Raw genomic sequence first — 18110 nt, forward strand, 5'->3', positions numbered from 1 at the left:
TCTTAAACATCCACGTCAGATTTTTCATGAAAAGCAAGCTGTCAGCTGAGCCTTGAACTGACAGCCTTCCAGCCCTCACCATGAACATGGTGGTCACTGATGAGTTTTGGAAGAATTCTCAGAAGGGTCCAGGGTTCTGAGAAAATGCCCTTCCTGGATCAGCTTCACTTAGCTCCTGAGATGTACACCAGTGCATTACAGAAGCACTTTGTTAAGAATGTCCGTGTGGCCAGTGTAGTCCCATTGTGGACACGCTGCCTTACTTGGGCCACCTGCCCAGTCCATTTCTCCAGGGGAGGGCTTCTCTCCCAGCAGACGTTACAGTTTTCTTCCTCAGGCAATGGAAGCTTCAAGCAGCCCAGCACACCTCCCATCTCAGCTGACAGGAAGTTCAGAGCCGATTAATTATCCTAGTTACACATGTGTATGATGTTAAGCTGACCACTGAATCTTCTCAAAATAAATAATAAAAGTAATATATAAATTTTGCCTAGGGATAACCATGAGTTCCAGAATAAAAAGTAACGTTCATCTGTCCCCACTCACCCTGGACAAGTCCTGCAGTCCTGCTCTGTAGTGGATTTTTATAGGTAACCCAGGAACTCAGCCTGGTTTGGTCCCCAGTTTCTACGACAAAAATGTGTTCAGAGTTCTGACTAGCAGAAGCTTGACATTGGTAAGCCTGAGCTCTTTTGGCACCTCTGTATTGAAGAACCCCACCAGTGGTCTAAATCCCAAAGGGCGGGTGTGTGCTGCGGCCCTGCACGTTACCTGCACAGGTGCTTTGGCCATCATATTTGTTGTCTGCTCCTGCCAGGCTGAGCCTCCTGGGGAGCCTCAGCCGGTGCTGAGTCAGGACAGGCCGGCAATGCCCCGGGAAGCCAGCTTAGGAAAACACAAAGCTGAAATTGTAGCACGGCCAGTGCCCCTACTCTCTGCTCCAAAAGAAGGGCATGAACTTTAATTTCCCTCCGCGCTTATCTTTCAGTTGTTTAGAGCTGCCGTACCCATCCCCACTGGAAAGTAAACCACGGAGAAACCTCCCAACCAAGATCCCTCTCCCAACTGCATTGACGAGCGGCTCCAAACCGCGGGGTTCCCAGAAGACAAAAGGTACTTTCTTCTTGATCCTACAGATGCTGCCGTGATTGGTTCTATCGGCGTTGTTAGTTTGTCAGTTACCAGTCGTCAGTCGTGGTTAGTCATGTAAAGGTGGCAGCCGTCTTCTCGTCCTCGGTGGAAGGTCCCGTGAAGCAACCTGAAGAAGGGAACTACCCTGTTAACAACTTCTTTTTCTGGTTCTGTGCAGGTCCACATAAGTTAGTGGAGACCAGGCCGCCTGCCCTAGCCAAGTTCCTCCCAGGAAGTCAAGAACTAGGCAGCACCAGCAGCTCCGAGGGTGAAAAAGACTCCCCACCACCAGAGTGGGACTCTGTGCCAGTCCACAGACCCGGCAGCTGTAAGTGTGGGGACCGGGGCCACCCCGGGCAGGATAGCTCTGCAGGGACATCTTGCTTTCAAAGGAAACTCAGTATCTGGTTTGCTGGAGCCAGCTTGTACTAGTAGCAAAAGCCCGTTGTTAACCAGGCTGCCCGTTGTTGAACTGTTGGAATGTAATTGGCTGTAGTGAGAGTGTACACCAGAGGAACAGCAACGATTCACAGCGGGGCTTTGGGTGCCCGGACGCTGGTGCCCCAGCACTCTACTGCCCAGGGTCCCAAATGGGAAAGCCTGTTTGGAGCGAGGGATCATCCAGAAAACAACCCTTACCTGCCTCGTTCCTTACACTTACTGTATAGTTGTTTCTATAAACATCAACTTACTCTCAACTTCCCCACGTCTCTTCCATAAACCACCTACATGAAGGTTTCATTATTTTCTCCTCACTTGCTTCTTGACCTTGTTTTTTGGATTTCACCTGCAATAAATCATGATAGCAGCCCAGTTTAGTAAAATAAGGTAGAGGTCCTCGCCCAAGAGAAGACAACAGAGATGAGTGCAGGGAGCCAGGGTCCCGAAGGCAGGACTCGGGGTGCAGAGGGGGCCCAAGGGCAACACTTGGGGTGCAGGGGGGTCTGAGGGCAGGACTCGGGGTGCAGAAGGGGGCCCGAGGGCAGGACTCGGGGTGCAGGGGGGCCCAAGGGCAGGACTTGGGGTGCAGGGGGGTCTGAGGGCAGGACTCGGGGTGTAGAGGGGGCCACCTTAGGACTGGCTGGCCTGCACCCACTGCACTGTTAGACTTACGCATACTTGGCCTGTTTGCACCAAAGGTAAAATCAAGGTTTAACAACAGGATTCTCTGCAGTGAGGGGATTTACATGAAGATGAGTAATTGAAGCCTCATTAAGGTGGATGGAAGCAAAGGACTTAGAAATTCCTGTGAGGGCCACAGGTGTGGGCAGTTCATGAGGGGGATGGGTCACTTGTGGGGCTGTGGGGAGGTCAGAGAAGGTGTCGTACAAGAGGTAGCGAGGGAAGTATCAGGGCCTTCGTATAAATAATGGCCCAACCTTGTAGCTGTGGTGTCAGGTAGGCACACTGCTGGGAGGCTTGCACGGAGGGCCAGGGGTGGAGAGATTGAGCAGGCCTCAGACAGGCGTTTAGGATGGGCCTGAGCTTGGGTGTCAGGTCAGCAAACAGCAGAGCACATGAAGGAAGGGGTTGGCCACATCAGGAGTGAGAGTAGGTGGGGGCGACGAGGACAGTCAGAGACAACTCCTGAGGCAGGTACAGGTGGCTCTCAAGCTGGGGCTTGGCGGTGTCAACAGTCAAGGACGGGTAGCCTTACCTAGGCCCTGAGACCTGGGGTCTGGGGAGAAGCTGCTGGTACGGGAGAGGAGAGAATCACAAGGCAGCCCCCTTCAGTCTGGAAGTGAGAGAACAGACTCCTCAAGGACATCGGAGTAGAGCAGGCAGTCCTCTCTGTAGGCAGAACTTGCGTGGGGCATGAAAGGCCACTGGCAGGGGACCGGGAAATGCACAAAGCTGGGCAGGGATGAGAAACGAGGGCAGTGGAACTGGGTAGCTGTGCCAGGATTAACTGAGTGAGTGGGCCGCCTCAAATATGGGAACCTGTGGAGACTGAGTTCACAGAGGCCTGCACCGTTTTTTTATGCTTCTGTGGATTACAGTAGCTGGACCAGCTCCAAGGTACACATGGTAGACATGCAAAGTGATGTCTTTTTTCAAAATATTCTTAACAATTTTTTATTTTTAAATTACAGTTGACCTACAATATATTAGTTTCAGGTGTACAACATAGTGATTAGATGTTTATATGCCTTACGAAGTGAGTACCCCAATTAATCTGATATCCCCTAACACCATACATAGTTACTACCGTCTTATTGATTATATTCCTTACACTGTACTTTCCATCCCGGTGACTGTTTTGTAACTGCCAGCTTTTATTTTTTAATCCCTTCCCCTTTCTCACCCAGCCCCCAACACCCCTCCCACTTGGTAACCATCAGTTTGTTCTCTGTATCTATGACTTTGTTTCTGTTTTATTTTGTTCTTTAAATTCCACATATAAGTGAAATCATATGGTGGTATTTATCTTTCTCTGTATGGCTTGGTTCACTCAGTATAATACCCTCTAGATCCATCCATGTTGTTGCAGATGGTAAAATTTCATTCTTTTTTATGGCCAAGTAATATTCCAGTATATATATGTGCCATTTCTTCTTTATTGATTCGTCTACTGATGGACATTTAAGTAGCTTCCATTGTTTGGCTATTGTAAATAATGCTGCAGTGAACACAGGGGTGCATATGACGTCTGACAAAGTTGCGAACTTGCTGCAACGATGTTGCTAACCTTTTGCTATCAGAGGGATTATTCATTATGAATTTGTACCAACTGAACAAACAGTTAACCAAGTTTACTGTTTGGAAGTGCTGGAAAGGCTGCATGTAAAAGTTAGACGACCTGAACTTTTTGCCAACAATTCATGGTTCTTGTACCAGCTCACATGGCACTGTCTGTGAGGGAGTTTTTAGCCAGTAAACAAGTAACTATTGGAACACCCTCCCTACCCACCTGATCTGGGTCCCAATGACTTCTTTCTTTACCCGAAGATAAAGGAAATATTAAAAGGAAGACATTTTGGTGACATTCAGGACATCAAGGGTAGTACGACAGTAGCTCTGATGGCCATTCCAGAAAATACAACAGTTCTGATGGCCATTCCAGAAAAAGAGTTCCAAAATTGCTTTGAAGGGTGGACTAGGCACTGGCGTTGGTACATAGCTTCCCAAGGGGAGTACTTCCAAGGTGACCATAGTGATATTCAGCAGTGAGGTATGTAGCACTTTTTCTAGGATGAGTTCATGAACTTAATTGTCCGATCTTGTATGTCTTTTTGAATTAGTGTTTTTAGATTTCTTCAGATATAAACCCAAAAGTGGAATTGCTGGGTCATAAGGTAGTTGTATTTTTAATTTTTTGAGGACCTTCCATACTGTTTTCCACAGTGGCTGCACCAATTTGCAATCACCAGCAGTGCACGAGGGATCCCTTTTCTCCACATCCTCGCCAACACTTGTTTGTTGATTTTTTGATGATGACCATCCTGACAGGTGTGAAGTGGTATCTCTTTGTGGTTTTTATTTGCATTTCTCTGATGACTCGTGACATTGAGTATCTTTTCATGTCTGTTGGCCATCTGTATATCCTCTTTGGAGAAAGGTCTATTCAAGTCTTCTGCCCATTTTTAAATCGGATTCTTTTATTGATGTTAAGTTGTATGAGTTCTTTATATATTTTGTCTTTAACCCCTTCTCGGATGTATCATTGGTGAATATCTTCTCCCATTCAGTAGGTTAATGGTTTCCTTCACTGTGTAAAAACTTTTTAGTTTGATGTCATCCCAATTTCTTTATTTTGTTTGTTTTCTTTGCAAGAGGAGATACATCCAAAAAAAATTTACTAAGAACAATGTTTATGAGTTTCCTGCCCATGTTTTCTTCTAGGAGTTTTATGGTTTTGGGTCTTACACTTAAGTCTGTAATCCATTTTGAGTACATTCTTGTATGTGATATAAAAAAAATGGTCCAGTTTCATATTTTTGCATGTATTTTGCAGTTTTCCCAGCACCATTTGTTGAAGAGACAGTCTTTACCCCATTTCATATTCTTGCCTTCCTTGTCATAGGTTAATTGACCATGGGTTTATTTCTGGGCTCTCTGTTCCATTGATCTGTCTGTTTTTAATGTTAGCACTATGCTGTTTTAATTTCTGTAGTCTTGTAGTGTAATTTGATATCAGAGAGGTAATACCTCCAACTTTGTTCTTCTTTCTCAAGATTGCTGTGGCTCTTCAGGGTCTTTTGTGGTTGCATATAAATTCTAGGATTGTTTGTTCTAGTTCTGTGAAAAGTGCCACTGGTATTTTGATAGGGATTGCATTGAATCTGTAGATTGCTTTGGGTAGTGTGGACATTTTAATGATGTTAATTCTTCCTATCCATGAGTATGGTATAGCCTTTATTTGTATCTCCTTCACTTTCTTTCTTCAATGCCATGTAGTTTTCTGAGTACAGATCTTTTGTCTCATCCAGTTCTAGGTATTTTATTAAATTCATTCCTAGATATTTTACTCTCTTTGATGCTATTATAAATGGGATTGTTTTCTTAATTTCTCCTTCTGATAGTTTGTTATTAGTGTATAAAAACGCAACTGATTTCTGAGTATTAACTTTGTATCCTGCTACTTTTAGAACTGATAAATGAATTCATTATAGTTTTTTGTGGAATCTTTAGGGTTCTCTCTGTATAGTATATCATATGCAAATAATGACAGTTTTGCATCTTCCTTTCCAATTTAGATGCCTTTTATTTCTTTTTCTCGTCTGACTGCTGTGGCTAGGACTTCCAATACTGTGTTGAATTAAAGTGGTGAAAGTAGACATGCTTGTTTTGTTCCTGATCTTAAGGAGAACGCTTTTAGCTTTTCCCCGTTGAGCATGATGTTAGCTGTAGGTTTGTCATATATGGCCTTTATTATGTTGAGATATGTTCTATCTCACCACTTTCCTTAGAGTTTTTATCATAAGTGGATGTTGGATTTTGCCCAATGCCTTTTCTGCATCTGTTCTTACTATTACATCTTTTTATCCTTCATTTTGTCCATGTCATGTATCATGGTAACTTATTTGCAGATATTGAACTAATCTTGTCTCCTGTTAAGAAACCCCACTTGATCGTGGTGTATGACCTTTTCAATGTATTGCTGAATTCAGTCTGCTAATATTTTGTTGAGGATTTTTGCATCTATGTTCATCAGGGACATTGACCTATAATTTTCTTTTTTTGTGGTGTCTTTGTCTGATTTTGGTATGAGGGTAATGCTGTCCTCGTAAAAGGAGTTTGGGAGCCTTCCCTCCTTTTCAGTTATTTGGAATAGTTTAATAAGGATAGGTATTAATACCTCTTTGAATGTTTGGTAAAATTCACCTGTGAAGCCGTCTGGTCCAGGACTTTTGTGTTTTGGGAGTTTTTGGATTACTGATTCCATTTCCTTGGTAGTTATCAGTCTGTTCATATTTTCTGTTTTTTCTGATTGTCTTAAAAGATTGTATGTTTCCAGGAATTTATCCATTCTTCCAGGTTGTCCAATTTGTTGGCATATAATTGCTCGTAGTATTTTCTTATAATCCTTTGTATTTCTGTGGTGTCAGTCATCCCTTCTCTTTCATTTCTGATTTTTATTTGGGTCCTCTCTCAATTTTTCTTGATGAGTATGGTTATAAATTCCATGTTTCCCCAAAAATAAGACCTAGCCGGGCCATCAGCACTAATGCATATTTTGGAGCAAAACATATAAGACTTAATCTTGTATTGTGTTATGTTATATTAATCATATTATATTACATTACATTACATTACATTATATTATATTGTATTATATTATACTATATTATATTATATATTATACCCCGTCTTATATTAAAATAAAACTGGGTCTTATATTAATTTTTGCTCCAAAAGACGCATTAGAGCTAATGGTCCAGCTGGGTCTTACTTTCAGGGAAACACAGTTTTATCTTTTCAGAGTACTAGCTCTTGGTTTTATTGATCTTTTCTATTGTTTTTTAGACTCTATTTTGTTTATTTCTGGTCTGATCTTGTTCCTTCCTTCTACTCACTTTAGGCTTGTTCTTTTTTTAGTTCTAATTTAGTTGTAATTTTGATGTGGTCATAGGAGGAGGTGAACGTGGCATTTACCTAATGTGCATCTTGACACACGTGTTTCTGTTTAGTGAGTGCAGAAAAAATATCTCATAACACTAGAATTTTTTCTTTAAAAAATTTTTAGAACAGCTGTGTAGACGTTACCCTAAAGGGCAACAGGACTATATTAAGAGTTTGTATCCTTGTAAACCAGGTATGCCAGAGCACAAGGTATTACGTGGCAAACTTGGGGATGTATTGCCCAGGGCTCTGCACCTGCCACAGGTGTGAACGTGTGTGGAAGCACAGAGACTTGCAGTCCCACATATGATTTCCCTGCCTATCCCTGAGAGACACAGGACACAGGGAAGAAGAGCAGACCTGTCCAAGAGATCTTGCACACACAGCAGAGCAGTGGGCCCCGCCGGTGATTCCGGGAGGACCCCATAATGCAGACAGAAGCTGCTCCCCTAGTTTTCTTTCAGCCTTTGAACAGAACGCACATAAAAGGTTGAATTTTGCTTTTCTGTGGAGGCTCTTGTGTTCTGTATGGTATCAAGCAGAACACCGAACGGAACTGATTTTGGAGAGTGAAATACCACGTTAATGAGATCTTTTATTTTTACTTTCCAGCTACCGATAGTCTTTATAAACTTTCTCTGCAAACCCTCAACGCAGACATTTTCTTAAAACAACGCCAGACCTCGCCGACACCCGCCTCTCCATCCCCGCCCGCCGCACCCTGCCCGCTCACGTCCCGCAGCAGCTACAGCAGCATCGTCAACAGCAGCTCCAGCAGGTAGGCCCCCAGTCACTTCCTGTTCCTCGAACAGGTAAGTGACCAGAAGCCTGGGGCTGCCTCCCATTGAACTTAAACGCTCAGTGGCCACGGACTGCTGTCCTGTCTCGCTCCTGCGTCTGCTGCTGACAGTTGTTCGGCCTTTCACCTGGTGTCAGTTCCCCCTAAATGCCTCCATGTTGGTGCCCGACCCCAGCAGCACCCCCTTTCCTCCCTTAGCTTCTGTCCCCATGGACTGGAAATGCATGATCTGACTTATTAGAATTAGGTTCTCAGTCACGAGTCAGCGGCACACTCAGCAGTAAGTGGAGTGTACAGGCGAGGTCCTGGGAGGCTCAGGGATGGGTTGATGGCATTTGTTTGGACCTTACGGCAGTTTAGCTCAGTTACCAAGGCAGGGTCTGGAACAGGACTGCTGCCGTGGCGGTGCTGCCATGGTGACATGCCACACCAGTCGGGACACGTCAACCAGCACTGCTCACTGGGGGCACAGCCACACGTGTGTGTATCTGACTTGTAGAGTATGATCACCGCAGCGACGACTGTGACCACATGCGGCACTGTTCTCAGCACCACACAGCTGTCACGGCATCTCATCCTCCCAGCAAGGGCGCGTTAGGGACTGTCACCACCCCTGCTCTGCACATGAGGAGGTGTCCCTGCCTGGTTTTGAACTCTTGCCAGAAGACGCAGCAGCTGCTGAGGCTAGGGCAGGCCACCCGGAACTGCTTAGCCTGTGCTGAGGGGAGGCGGCTTTCTAAGGACGGCTTCACCGTGTGTTGTCCCCTGCCAGGCACTCATGTTCTCCTTGTTCACTGCCTAGTGGCCCCCTTTCCTAGTGCTCCTCTAAAACAGCTTTCCAGTCCTGGTCTCTTTAGTGGCCTTGTATTTTCTTACCCCCCACCCCCGACCTTCCCTCTGCCCCATCTGACTGCACAGTTGGAGGTCCCAGAGCATTTCCATGGGCCAGCCACAGTGCAGGTGCTGGCTGCTTGGGCTCAACCATGTGGGAGCCACAGCCCTAAGACAAGTGTGCCCCAGGCCTCCAAGGGCAGTGCTGACAAGGAATGAGTTGTTCTCTGTTCCCCTTTTCCTTCAGTGACCCTAAAACCAAGCATCCAAATGGAAGCAAACACAAATTGGCAAAAGCAGCCTCGCTCCCCGGCAAGAATGGCAACCCCACTTTTGCTGCAGTCACGGCCGGGTACGACAAGAGCCCGGGTGAGTGCCCTGGTGTCACAGCCTTTCCCAGCGGGACTGTGGGCATGGTGGACTTACCTTGGGCCTGATTGCCTTTGATTGATTCAGAGTCCATTGTTACAGGTGGGAATGGCTTCACTAAAGTTTCTTCAAACAAAACAGACTTTGCCAGCAGCCTTGGCATCTCACACACTCCTGTTGACAGCGACGGCTCAGACAGGTACAGTAGACCATTCCAACCCAACAGAAATGGAGAGGCTTCTCAGGTCGGGTTGGCACCTTCCATCCCGTACCCACATTTCAGGCATGTTCTTCCCTAGATTAAAGTCGGCATTTGTCAGAAGTGGTCCAGGCCTCTGGGAGCACCTGGCAGTGGGTGGAAGCAGGCAGCCCGGTTGCTCTCTGACAGCGGAAAGCACACAACACACCTCACCCAGCACACAGCGACAGTCGTGTTCCCGTTTTAAATCAGTTCTCATTCTCCGTTACCTTGACCTCCTGTAAGAAAGGATGGCGTCTGGTCATTAGAAACACAAGAACAAAAATGTATTTGAGAGGAAGGAAATTTGAGCTAATAGTAGACAATTTATAGTAAATTATTGGCCGTGCCACTTTGTTGACCCAGAGCCCCTGTGGTGGGCATGGTGGCGTGTGAGTGCCTCGCTTCACCTTCCCAGATACATAACAAGTCATAATAGACTGTCAGGAAGCAGAGACCCAGTTGTACCTGCTCAGCGCTAAAAAATTAAATGAATCCTGGATTTGAAATAGTTTAATCTTCCATTACCAAAAAGTAAACATAAGGAAAAAAGCTCTTTTTACTGTAAAACTTACTTTGCACAGGCTCTTGGCTTGTGATAAGACACTCTGTAACTCTCTGTGCCTTAACCCTCTATGGTAGAGAAGCTATTTCCCAGTTCTCCCCTCTGTCTTGGTGTTTAATGTTTGAGTAACCCCAGTTGAAGCAGCACCTCCAGTTTGTGAAGCCATACTTAATGGACCTGTTTCTGCTAACTCTCATACATTTTATTGCATTTTCTTCTTGTAACTTTTAGCTCGGGTTTGTGGAGTCCTGTCAGCAACCCCAGCAGCCCTGACTTCACACCCCTCAATTCATTCTCCGCCTTTGGGAATTCTTTCAACCTAACCGGTGGTGAGTGTTTAACACTAGACCTATAACTAATAAGCCTGTGGCTAAAGAAGGGAGGAAGATGATGTCTAGTTTTGTGTGTGGAGAAACACGCTGAGATAGAGAAGCGGGCATGATTGTTGTGGACCAGACATTTCTAAAAGATACATGTCTTTGTACTTGCAATCAGGCACCAGTAGACATAAGATATGTGGGCTGACCTCGGGGAAGCAGGTCTGTTCTTGCTGTGCTGGGTGGCTGGTGGGCCCAGCAAGAGCCTGTGGGAAGGGTCCCCTCCCAGCCTAGAGGTGCAGGGAACAGGCTCAGTGCTATGTGAGTCCTGCTCGGTGTGTGCTTCACAACACTCATTTAAGAGCTTCAAGAAAGGATTGTGTGCCTGAAAGGTGACTCCTGGCTGTGCTGGGGCTCCTTACTTTTCCTTGCTGGCCAGAATTAGAGGCATTAGCATTAGCTGTAATCATAATGTTAACGCTGAGGGATGTTTGCATTTGATGTCACCCAGTGAGAGGTTTGGGCGAAGTATTCAAAGCATGTGTCGTGTGCTTGAGTTCTGGGGAACTTCCCCAGTGCCCCACCCTCCAACCCCCGCCCCAGTGTGGTGGGAACTGACAAAGTAGTTGTGATGGCTCCAAGTGTGCGGAGGTCAAATAAGTGCCACTGAGGGAATGCCCCATCCTCTCCTAGGTGAGCACGGCAAAATAAAATACGGACTTGATAATTGTGTCCTTATTTTCAGAAGTTTTCAGCAAACTTGGATTATCTCGATCATGCAATCAGACCTCCCAGAGGAGCTGGAATGAGTTTAGTAGTGGCCCTTCATACTTGTGGGACTCTCCAGTGACGGATCCCAGTCCTTCCTGGCCAGCCAGTTCCGGCTCTCCCACCCACACGGCCACAGTGAGTACTCTGGGCTCACTCGTCTTGACTGCCACTGGCAGTTATTAACAAATAGCAGTATCAGTTTGGAACGGGTGGCTTAGTACTGTTATTGCTGTGTACTTGCTGTGTCTCTGTATCTGCCAAAGTGACTCATGAGTATTCTTCAGAGAGTTACAGTCAAGAACTTAGGGGAAGAGGAGGCTTCCAGTCAAGATGGCAGAGTAGGTGAACACTGTGCTCACCAGGTCCCACGACCACATCAGAATTAACTAAATGATAGAACAGCCATCATTGAGACCACCTCAAGTCTAGCTGAACAGAAGTCCTATAACTAAGCACATACAGAAGAAGCCACATGGAGACTGGTAGGTGGGGCAGGGACACTCCCCCAACCCCACACTGAGCACCCCAGCCCTGGACTCCAGTGCTGGGAAGAGGAAACCCCCACAACACCTGGCTGTGCAAACCAGCAGGGATTGCATCCCTGAGAGACAAAGAGCTGCTAGAAACCAAGACTGCTCTTAAAGGGCCTGCGCTCAGACTCACGCACTCTAAGTCCCAGCTCTGGGGCAGCAGCTCTAAAGGCACCAGGGACATACGGGGAGGAACTTAATTGAATAGCTTTGGGAAGAGGGATGAAGGACCAAGGTTCATGGCAGCTGTCTCCAGGGACAGAGCTGCTGGTTCATGACATTGTTCCTTTGTTGAACTCTCCCCCTACCCAGCCAACCCTGCGCAGGTGGGCGCCAGATCTGAGCTCTTTATTAACCTGGCTAACATGCTTTGCCCCACCCTGATGATGCCCTGAGACCCCACCCTACTCACCACAAAACAAAACCTCTTGCAGGGGCTCCTCCACACAAGTGCCCTGCCTCAGTTTGCACTGCAGACTTTCCTAAAATCTCTGAAAGGTCCACAAACCCCAAAGAAGCAGCAGCTGGCCTCAGTGTGCCCAGTGCCTCTTGCTAAGCAGCCCTAAGCCTGGCACAAATGGAGACCAGTCTCAACTTACATTGCAACGCCCATCGGGGGTCTCAGGCTGGCATAAACAGCTGCCAGCCTTGACTTGAAACACAGCCTCAATTAAGTAGCCACAAACCAGGCACAAGTGGCAGATGGTCTCTGCTCATATCGAGGTGCCCACCAAACAGTCCCAAGCTGGACACAAGTGGCAGCTGGCCTCAGTTTGCAGAATAGACTCCCAAGCGCCTCCAAGCCCAACACAAGCAGCAACCAACCACAGGTCACTTTGTAGCTCCTACTACGTGGCCCCAAGGCAGGTTCAAGAGGCTCCAGACCCAACACATCTGGTGGTCAGCTTCAGACCACAGAGACCACCACCCAACCAGCTCCATAAGTAACACACCCAAAGGGTGCATTCGGCTGGCACCACAGCCTGGTAAAGCAACTCCTTCTCTGGGGTCAGCCCCCAGACAACAGCTTCTCCACTGTAGACACATCCAGCCCTCACAGTCAGTCAGCCTGAGGGTCAATCCCACTGATGTGCCAACAGCAATCAAGGCTCATCTACACCAGGAGAGCACACAACCCACACATAGGACACACCTGGAGCTCAGGAAACCAGGGAGACTGCACCACTGGGCCCCACGGGACACCTACTATATGAGGCCAATCTGCCATGACCAGGAAATGTAGCAGATCTACTTAATACATAGAAACAAACACAGGGAGTAGGCCACAGTGAGACAAAGAAATATGTCCCTGATGAAAGAGCTTCCAGGAAAACTCGAGAAAAAGAACTAAAAATGGAGGCAAGCAGTCTTCCAGATGCCGAATTCAAAACACCGGTTATAAGGTTGCTTAGTGAACTTAGGGGAAAAATAGATTGAACTCAGGGACAACTTCAACAAACACATAGAAGACATGAAAAAGAACCAGTCAGAAGTGAAGAATACAATCAGTGAAATAAATGCAATAGAAGGAATCAACAGCACATTACATGATGAATGATCTGGAAGGCAAGGTAGCAGGAAACACCCAATTAGAACAGCAAAAAGAAAAACAGAATTTTTAAAATGAGGATCATTTAAGGAGCCTCATCAAGTGTGCCAACATTTGTATATAGAGATACCAGAAGGAGAAGAGAGAGAACAAGGGATTGAAAACCTATTTGAAGAAATAATGACAGAAAACTTCCCTAACCTGGCAAAACGAATAGACATACAAGCCCAGGAAGCACAGAGAGTCCCAAACAAGATGAACCCAAACAGGCCCACAACAAGATACATCACAATTAAAATGCCAAAGTTTAAAGACAAAGAAAGAATCTTAAAAGCAACAAGAGAAAAGCAGTTACTTACAAAGAAGCTCCCGTAAGACTGTCAGCTGATTTCCCAACAGAAACTTCGCAGGCCAGAAAGGATTGGCATAAAATATTCAAGCGATGAAAAGCAAGGACCTACGACCAAGATTACTCTATCCAGCAAAGCTGATCATTTAGAATTGAAGGACAGATAAAGAGATTCCCAGAGAAGAAAAAGCTAAAGGAGTTCATCACAACCAAACCAGTATTAGAAGAAATGTTAAAGAGACTGCATTAAGAAGAAAATATCAAAAATATGAATAAGAAAATATAGGAAAGAAAAAAATTCTCAAGACAAAGGCAAACATTTAAAAGCAATGGATGAACCAATTATAAAGCTAGTACAAAGATTTAATGACAGAAGTAGAAAGATATGTGTAATTACAATAACATCTTAAGGGATACACACAAATAATGACACAAACTTGGAACGGTGAATAAAAATTGTAGTGATTATAGAATGTGTGTGAACATAAGTGACCATCAACTTAAAATACACTGATATAAAATAGCTTAGTATATAGGAAGCACATGGTAACCACAAAGCAAAAATTTACAAGAGATATACAAGAAATAAAGAGTAAAGGAATCTAAAACATAACACTATAGAAAGTTATCAATATACAAAAGAAGATAGCAAGAAAGTAACAGAACTACAAAAACAGAAAACAATTGATAAAATGGCAATAACTACATACCTATAAATAATTAATTTAAGTGTAAATGGACTAAAGTGAGCAGAAGGAAGGAAATAAGATCAGAGCAGAAATAAATGAAATAGAATCTAAAAGAATTGAAAACATCAATGAAACCAAGAGCAGATTCTTTGCAAAGATAAAATTGATAAACCTTTATCCAGACTCATCAAGAAAAAAGAGAGGACCCAAATAAAATCAGAAATGAAAGTGACAACTGACAGAAATACAAAGAATTATAAGAAAATACGAGCAAGTATATGCCAACAAAGTGGACAACCTGGAGGAAATGGATATATATTCCTAGAAACATACAATCTTCTGAGACTGAATCAGGAGGAAACAATATCTGAACAGACTGATAACTACTAACAAAATGGAATCGGTAATCAAAAAACTCCCAACAAATAAAAGTCCTGGACCAGACGGCTTCACAGGTGAATTTTACCAAACATTCAAAGAGGTATTAATACCTATCCTTATTAAACTATTCCAAATAACTGAAAAGGAGGGAAGGCTCCCAAACTCCTTTTACGAGGACAGCATTACCCTCATACCAAAATCAGACAAAGACACCACAAAAAAAGAAAATTATAGGTCAATGTCCCTGATGAACATAGATGCAAAAATCCTCAACAAAATATTAGACTGAATTCAGCAATACATTAAAAAGGTCATACACCACGATCAAGTGGGATTTCTTAACAGGAGACAAGGTTAGTTCAATATCTGCAAATAAGTTAACGTGATACATGACATGGACAAAATGAAGGATAAAAAAGAAATAATTATATGAACAGAAAAGGCATTTGGCAAAATCCAACATCCATTTATGATAAAAACTCTAAGGAAAGTGGTGAGAGAGAACATATCTCAACATAATAAAGGCCATATATGACAAACCCGCAGGTAACATACTCAACGGGGAAAAGCTAAAAGCGTTCTCCTTAAGATCAGGAACAAAACAAGCATGTCCATTTTCACCACTTTAATTCAACACAGTATTGGAAGTCCTAGCCACAGTAATCAGATGAGAAAAAGAATTAAAAGTATCCTAATTGGAAAGGAAGAAATAAAGCTGCCATTATTTGCAAATGGCATGCTACTATATAGAGAGAACCCTAAGAGTACCACCAAAAAAAAAAAAAAAAACTATTAGAACTAATAAATGAATTCAGTAAAGTAGCAGTATACAAAATTAATATTCAGAAATCAGTTGCATTTGTATACACCAATAATGAACTATCAGAAAGACAAATTAAGAAAACAATCCCATTTACAATAGCATCAGAAAGAATAAAATACCTACGAATGAATTTAACCCAGGAGATAAAAGATCTGTACTTGGAAAAGTATAAGACATTAAAGGAAAAAATTGAAGAAAAAGAAATAAATGGAAGCATATACTGGGCTCATGGATAGGAAGAATTAACATGGTTAAAATGTCCATAGTGCCCAAAACAATCTATACTTGTAGATTCCGTGCAATTCCTTTCAAAATACCAGTGGCATTTTTCACAGAACTAGAATAAACAATCCTAGAATTTATATGAAACCACAAAAGACCCTGAAGAGCCACAGCAATCTTGAGAAAGGAAAACAAAGTTGGAGGTGTCACACTACCTGATATCAAACTATACTACAAGGCTGTAGGAATCAAAACAGCATGGTACTGGTATAAAAACAGACACATAGATCAATAGAACAGAATAGAGAGCCCAGAAATAAACCCAGGCCTGTATGGCCCTTTAATCTATGTAAAGAAGGCAAGAATATACAATGGGGTAAAGACAGTCTCTTCAGTAAATGATGTTGGGAAGCCTGGACAGGTAGATGAAAAAATGAAACTGGACCACCTTCTTACACCATATACAAGAATGAACTCAAAATGGATTAAAGACTTAAATGCAAGACCTTAAACTATAAAACTAGAAGAAAACGCAGGCAGTAGACAGAGACTCTCTGACATTGCTCTTAGTGATAGTTTTTCAATATGTCCACTCTTGCATGGAAAACACGTGAAAAAATAAACAAATGGGACTACATCAAACTAAAAAGATTTTGCACAGCAAAAGTGCGGTCATCGGCCCAGCTTAAGTTCTACCATGTCCAAGGCGGGCTGAATGCAGCCCCTCAGGCCCAACAGAAGCTGCAATCGGGAGGAGGGGTAGGAGGGGAGCAGGGCGGGGAGCACCGCTTTTGTTTCTGAGAAGCACCTATGTTCTTTGCCTAAGCTTTCTAATGTGCATTTGTTTGCTTTCAGCTAAATGTTTCTGTGAAAAGCATGCATGCTCCAGAAAAATATTCTTACCAAGGGAAGTGATCACTGGCTTCAGCTTTCACAAAATTATGACAAAGATATCGTCCGACTGTAATTATTTCTTCATTCTCAGGAAACTAAATTAGATAAGCAAGGTTTAACGGTACTAGTTTTAACTTCATACGTGTAGACTCCAAAGTTTGTCTCCATCTGTAAGCATTTGACTTGTCTTAAAAGCATCTCATCCTTAAAACAGCTCCAGGCTGCACAGGCCCCACTGTTCCAGTCTGCCACAGAGGGACCGGCTGTCATGGCTGTCGGCTGGGACTCTATTGACAGGGACAGGCACGGCTGGATTTGGGTCCTTTAAAATATCATGACCATGTGCTCAGACTCTGGAGGGCTATACCTATATATAGCACATTTGTTTTAAAACAAATTTCACTGTGGCCCAGCCCATTTTCCACATCCCCTCACACCTGCCTGCCTGGCCACCTGTCCCGAACCCCACGCTCACACCTTGTTGTGTCTTGTTTTGCCAGTCAATCCTGGGCAACAGCAGCAGCGTGTGGTCCAGCACTCCGTTCAGCAGCTCCATCTGGTCCAGCAACCTTACCAGCGCCCTGCCCTTCACCACTCCGGCCAGCACGCTAACCGGCATTGGCCTCATGGGCACAGAGAACTCTGCTCCTCACGCCCCTTCTGCCTCCGCTCTGGCCGAGGACTTGGGACAGACCTACAACCCCTGGCGCATATGGAGCCCTACAATCGGAAGAAGAAGCTCCGACCCATGGTCGAATTCACACTTTCCTCATGAGAATTGCAATTAGGCACACACAGCACAGTGGGTCCCTCGTCTAGATCATATGCCAGCTTCTGAGATGGCTCTGAGGCTCTCACTGCTGTAGTATCCCACACCCTTCCCCCATCTTTGCAAAACAGACTCAAGCAGGGCAGGCTTGGACCACTCGCTGCTTTTGGATCTTTCTTGCAATTATGAAAACGTGAGATTTGCTGTTGTGCTTTAGAGAAAAGTCTGGACTCAGCCACAAACTCTCATAAGGCCTATACATCTGAAAACCTTTACTGTTACCAATTTTCCACCGCCAGTCTTCTTCCATTCTCTTTATATATCTGTAGAAATATAAATTTGCCATTTCAGCTAAGGAAATAATTTGAGTTGATTCAGAAGTCCTGGCATGTGACAATTTTATTAAATTACCAAGTATTAAGTTTGGTTTTTAATAATTTCACAATATTATGCACCAAGATCTAATTTTAAAAATGTATGAGGACTTTGTGCTGAAAAACAGAGTATTTTTTTAAAATAAGGCTGTCCTGGTTTAAAAGCAGATTACAGAAATGTAAGTCAACTTGAAGAACAGTGTTTGAATGAATGTGAAAACATTCATTTGAGACCATCTGCATCTTCTGTGCTGTTTGTACTTGAGGTATGTAACATTTGTATACCTGAACTTATTTTAAAGATAAACCGAAATGCACATAGCCCAGTCTTGGTACAAGATTGGATATGTATTTCTTTAAAATACAACTTTGTGTTGTACTTTGAAATAAATGATGCTTTTTTCAAAAGCCTTGAATTGTTGTGTGTGTTCCTTGTTATACATGCA

The 18110-nt window shown here is 44.0% G+C and overlaps 1 protein-coding gene across 3 annotated transcripts in view; it reads left to right on the forward strand.

Moving 5' to 3' along the window:
* The window catches only part of TMEM131 (transmembrane protein 131), a 178125-nt gene extending 160053 nt beyond the window's left edge, over positions 1 to 18072 (forward strand). For 2 of the 3 annotated variants that reach the window (XM_019716511.3, XM_074332565.2), the window contains exons 34-41: positions 989 to 1113; positions 1310 to 1459; positions 7807 to 7972; positions 9072 to 9193; positions 9296 to 9392; positions 10228 to 10325; positions 11059 to 11219; positions 17022 to 18072. In XM_019716511.3, coding sequence (XP_019572070.3) covers positions 989 to 1113; positions 1310 to 1459; positions 7807 to 7972; positions 9072 to 9193; positions 9296 to 9392; positions 10228 to 10325; positions 11059 to 11219; positions 17022 to 17309 — 1207 coding nt within the window. In that variant the 3' untranslated portion in view covers positions 17310 to 18072. The remainder of the gene's footprint in view (positions 1 to 988; positions 1114 to 1309; positions 1460 to 7806; positions 7973 to 9071; positions 9194 to 9295; positions 9393 to 10227; positions 10326 to 11058; positions 11220 to 17021) is intronic. The other variant, XM_019716512.3, reaches the window with a different exon arrangement.
* The last annotated feature ends 38 nt before the right edge of the window (positions 18073 to 18110 follow it).

This window comes from Rhinolophus sinicus, chromosome 2 (genome assembly GCF_057876585.1).
Source record: "Rhinolophus sinicus isolate RSI-liver-muscle chromosome 2, RSI-T2T, whole genome shotgun sequence".
Taxonomy (NCBI): Eukaryota; Metazoa; Chordata; class Mammalia; order Chiroptera; family Rhinolophidae; genus Rhinolophus; species Rhinolophus sinicus.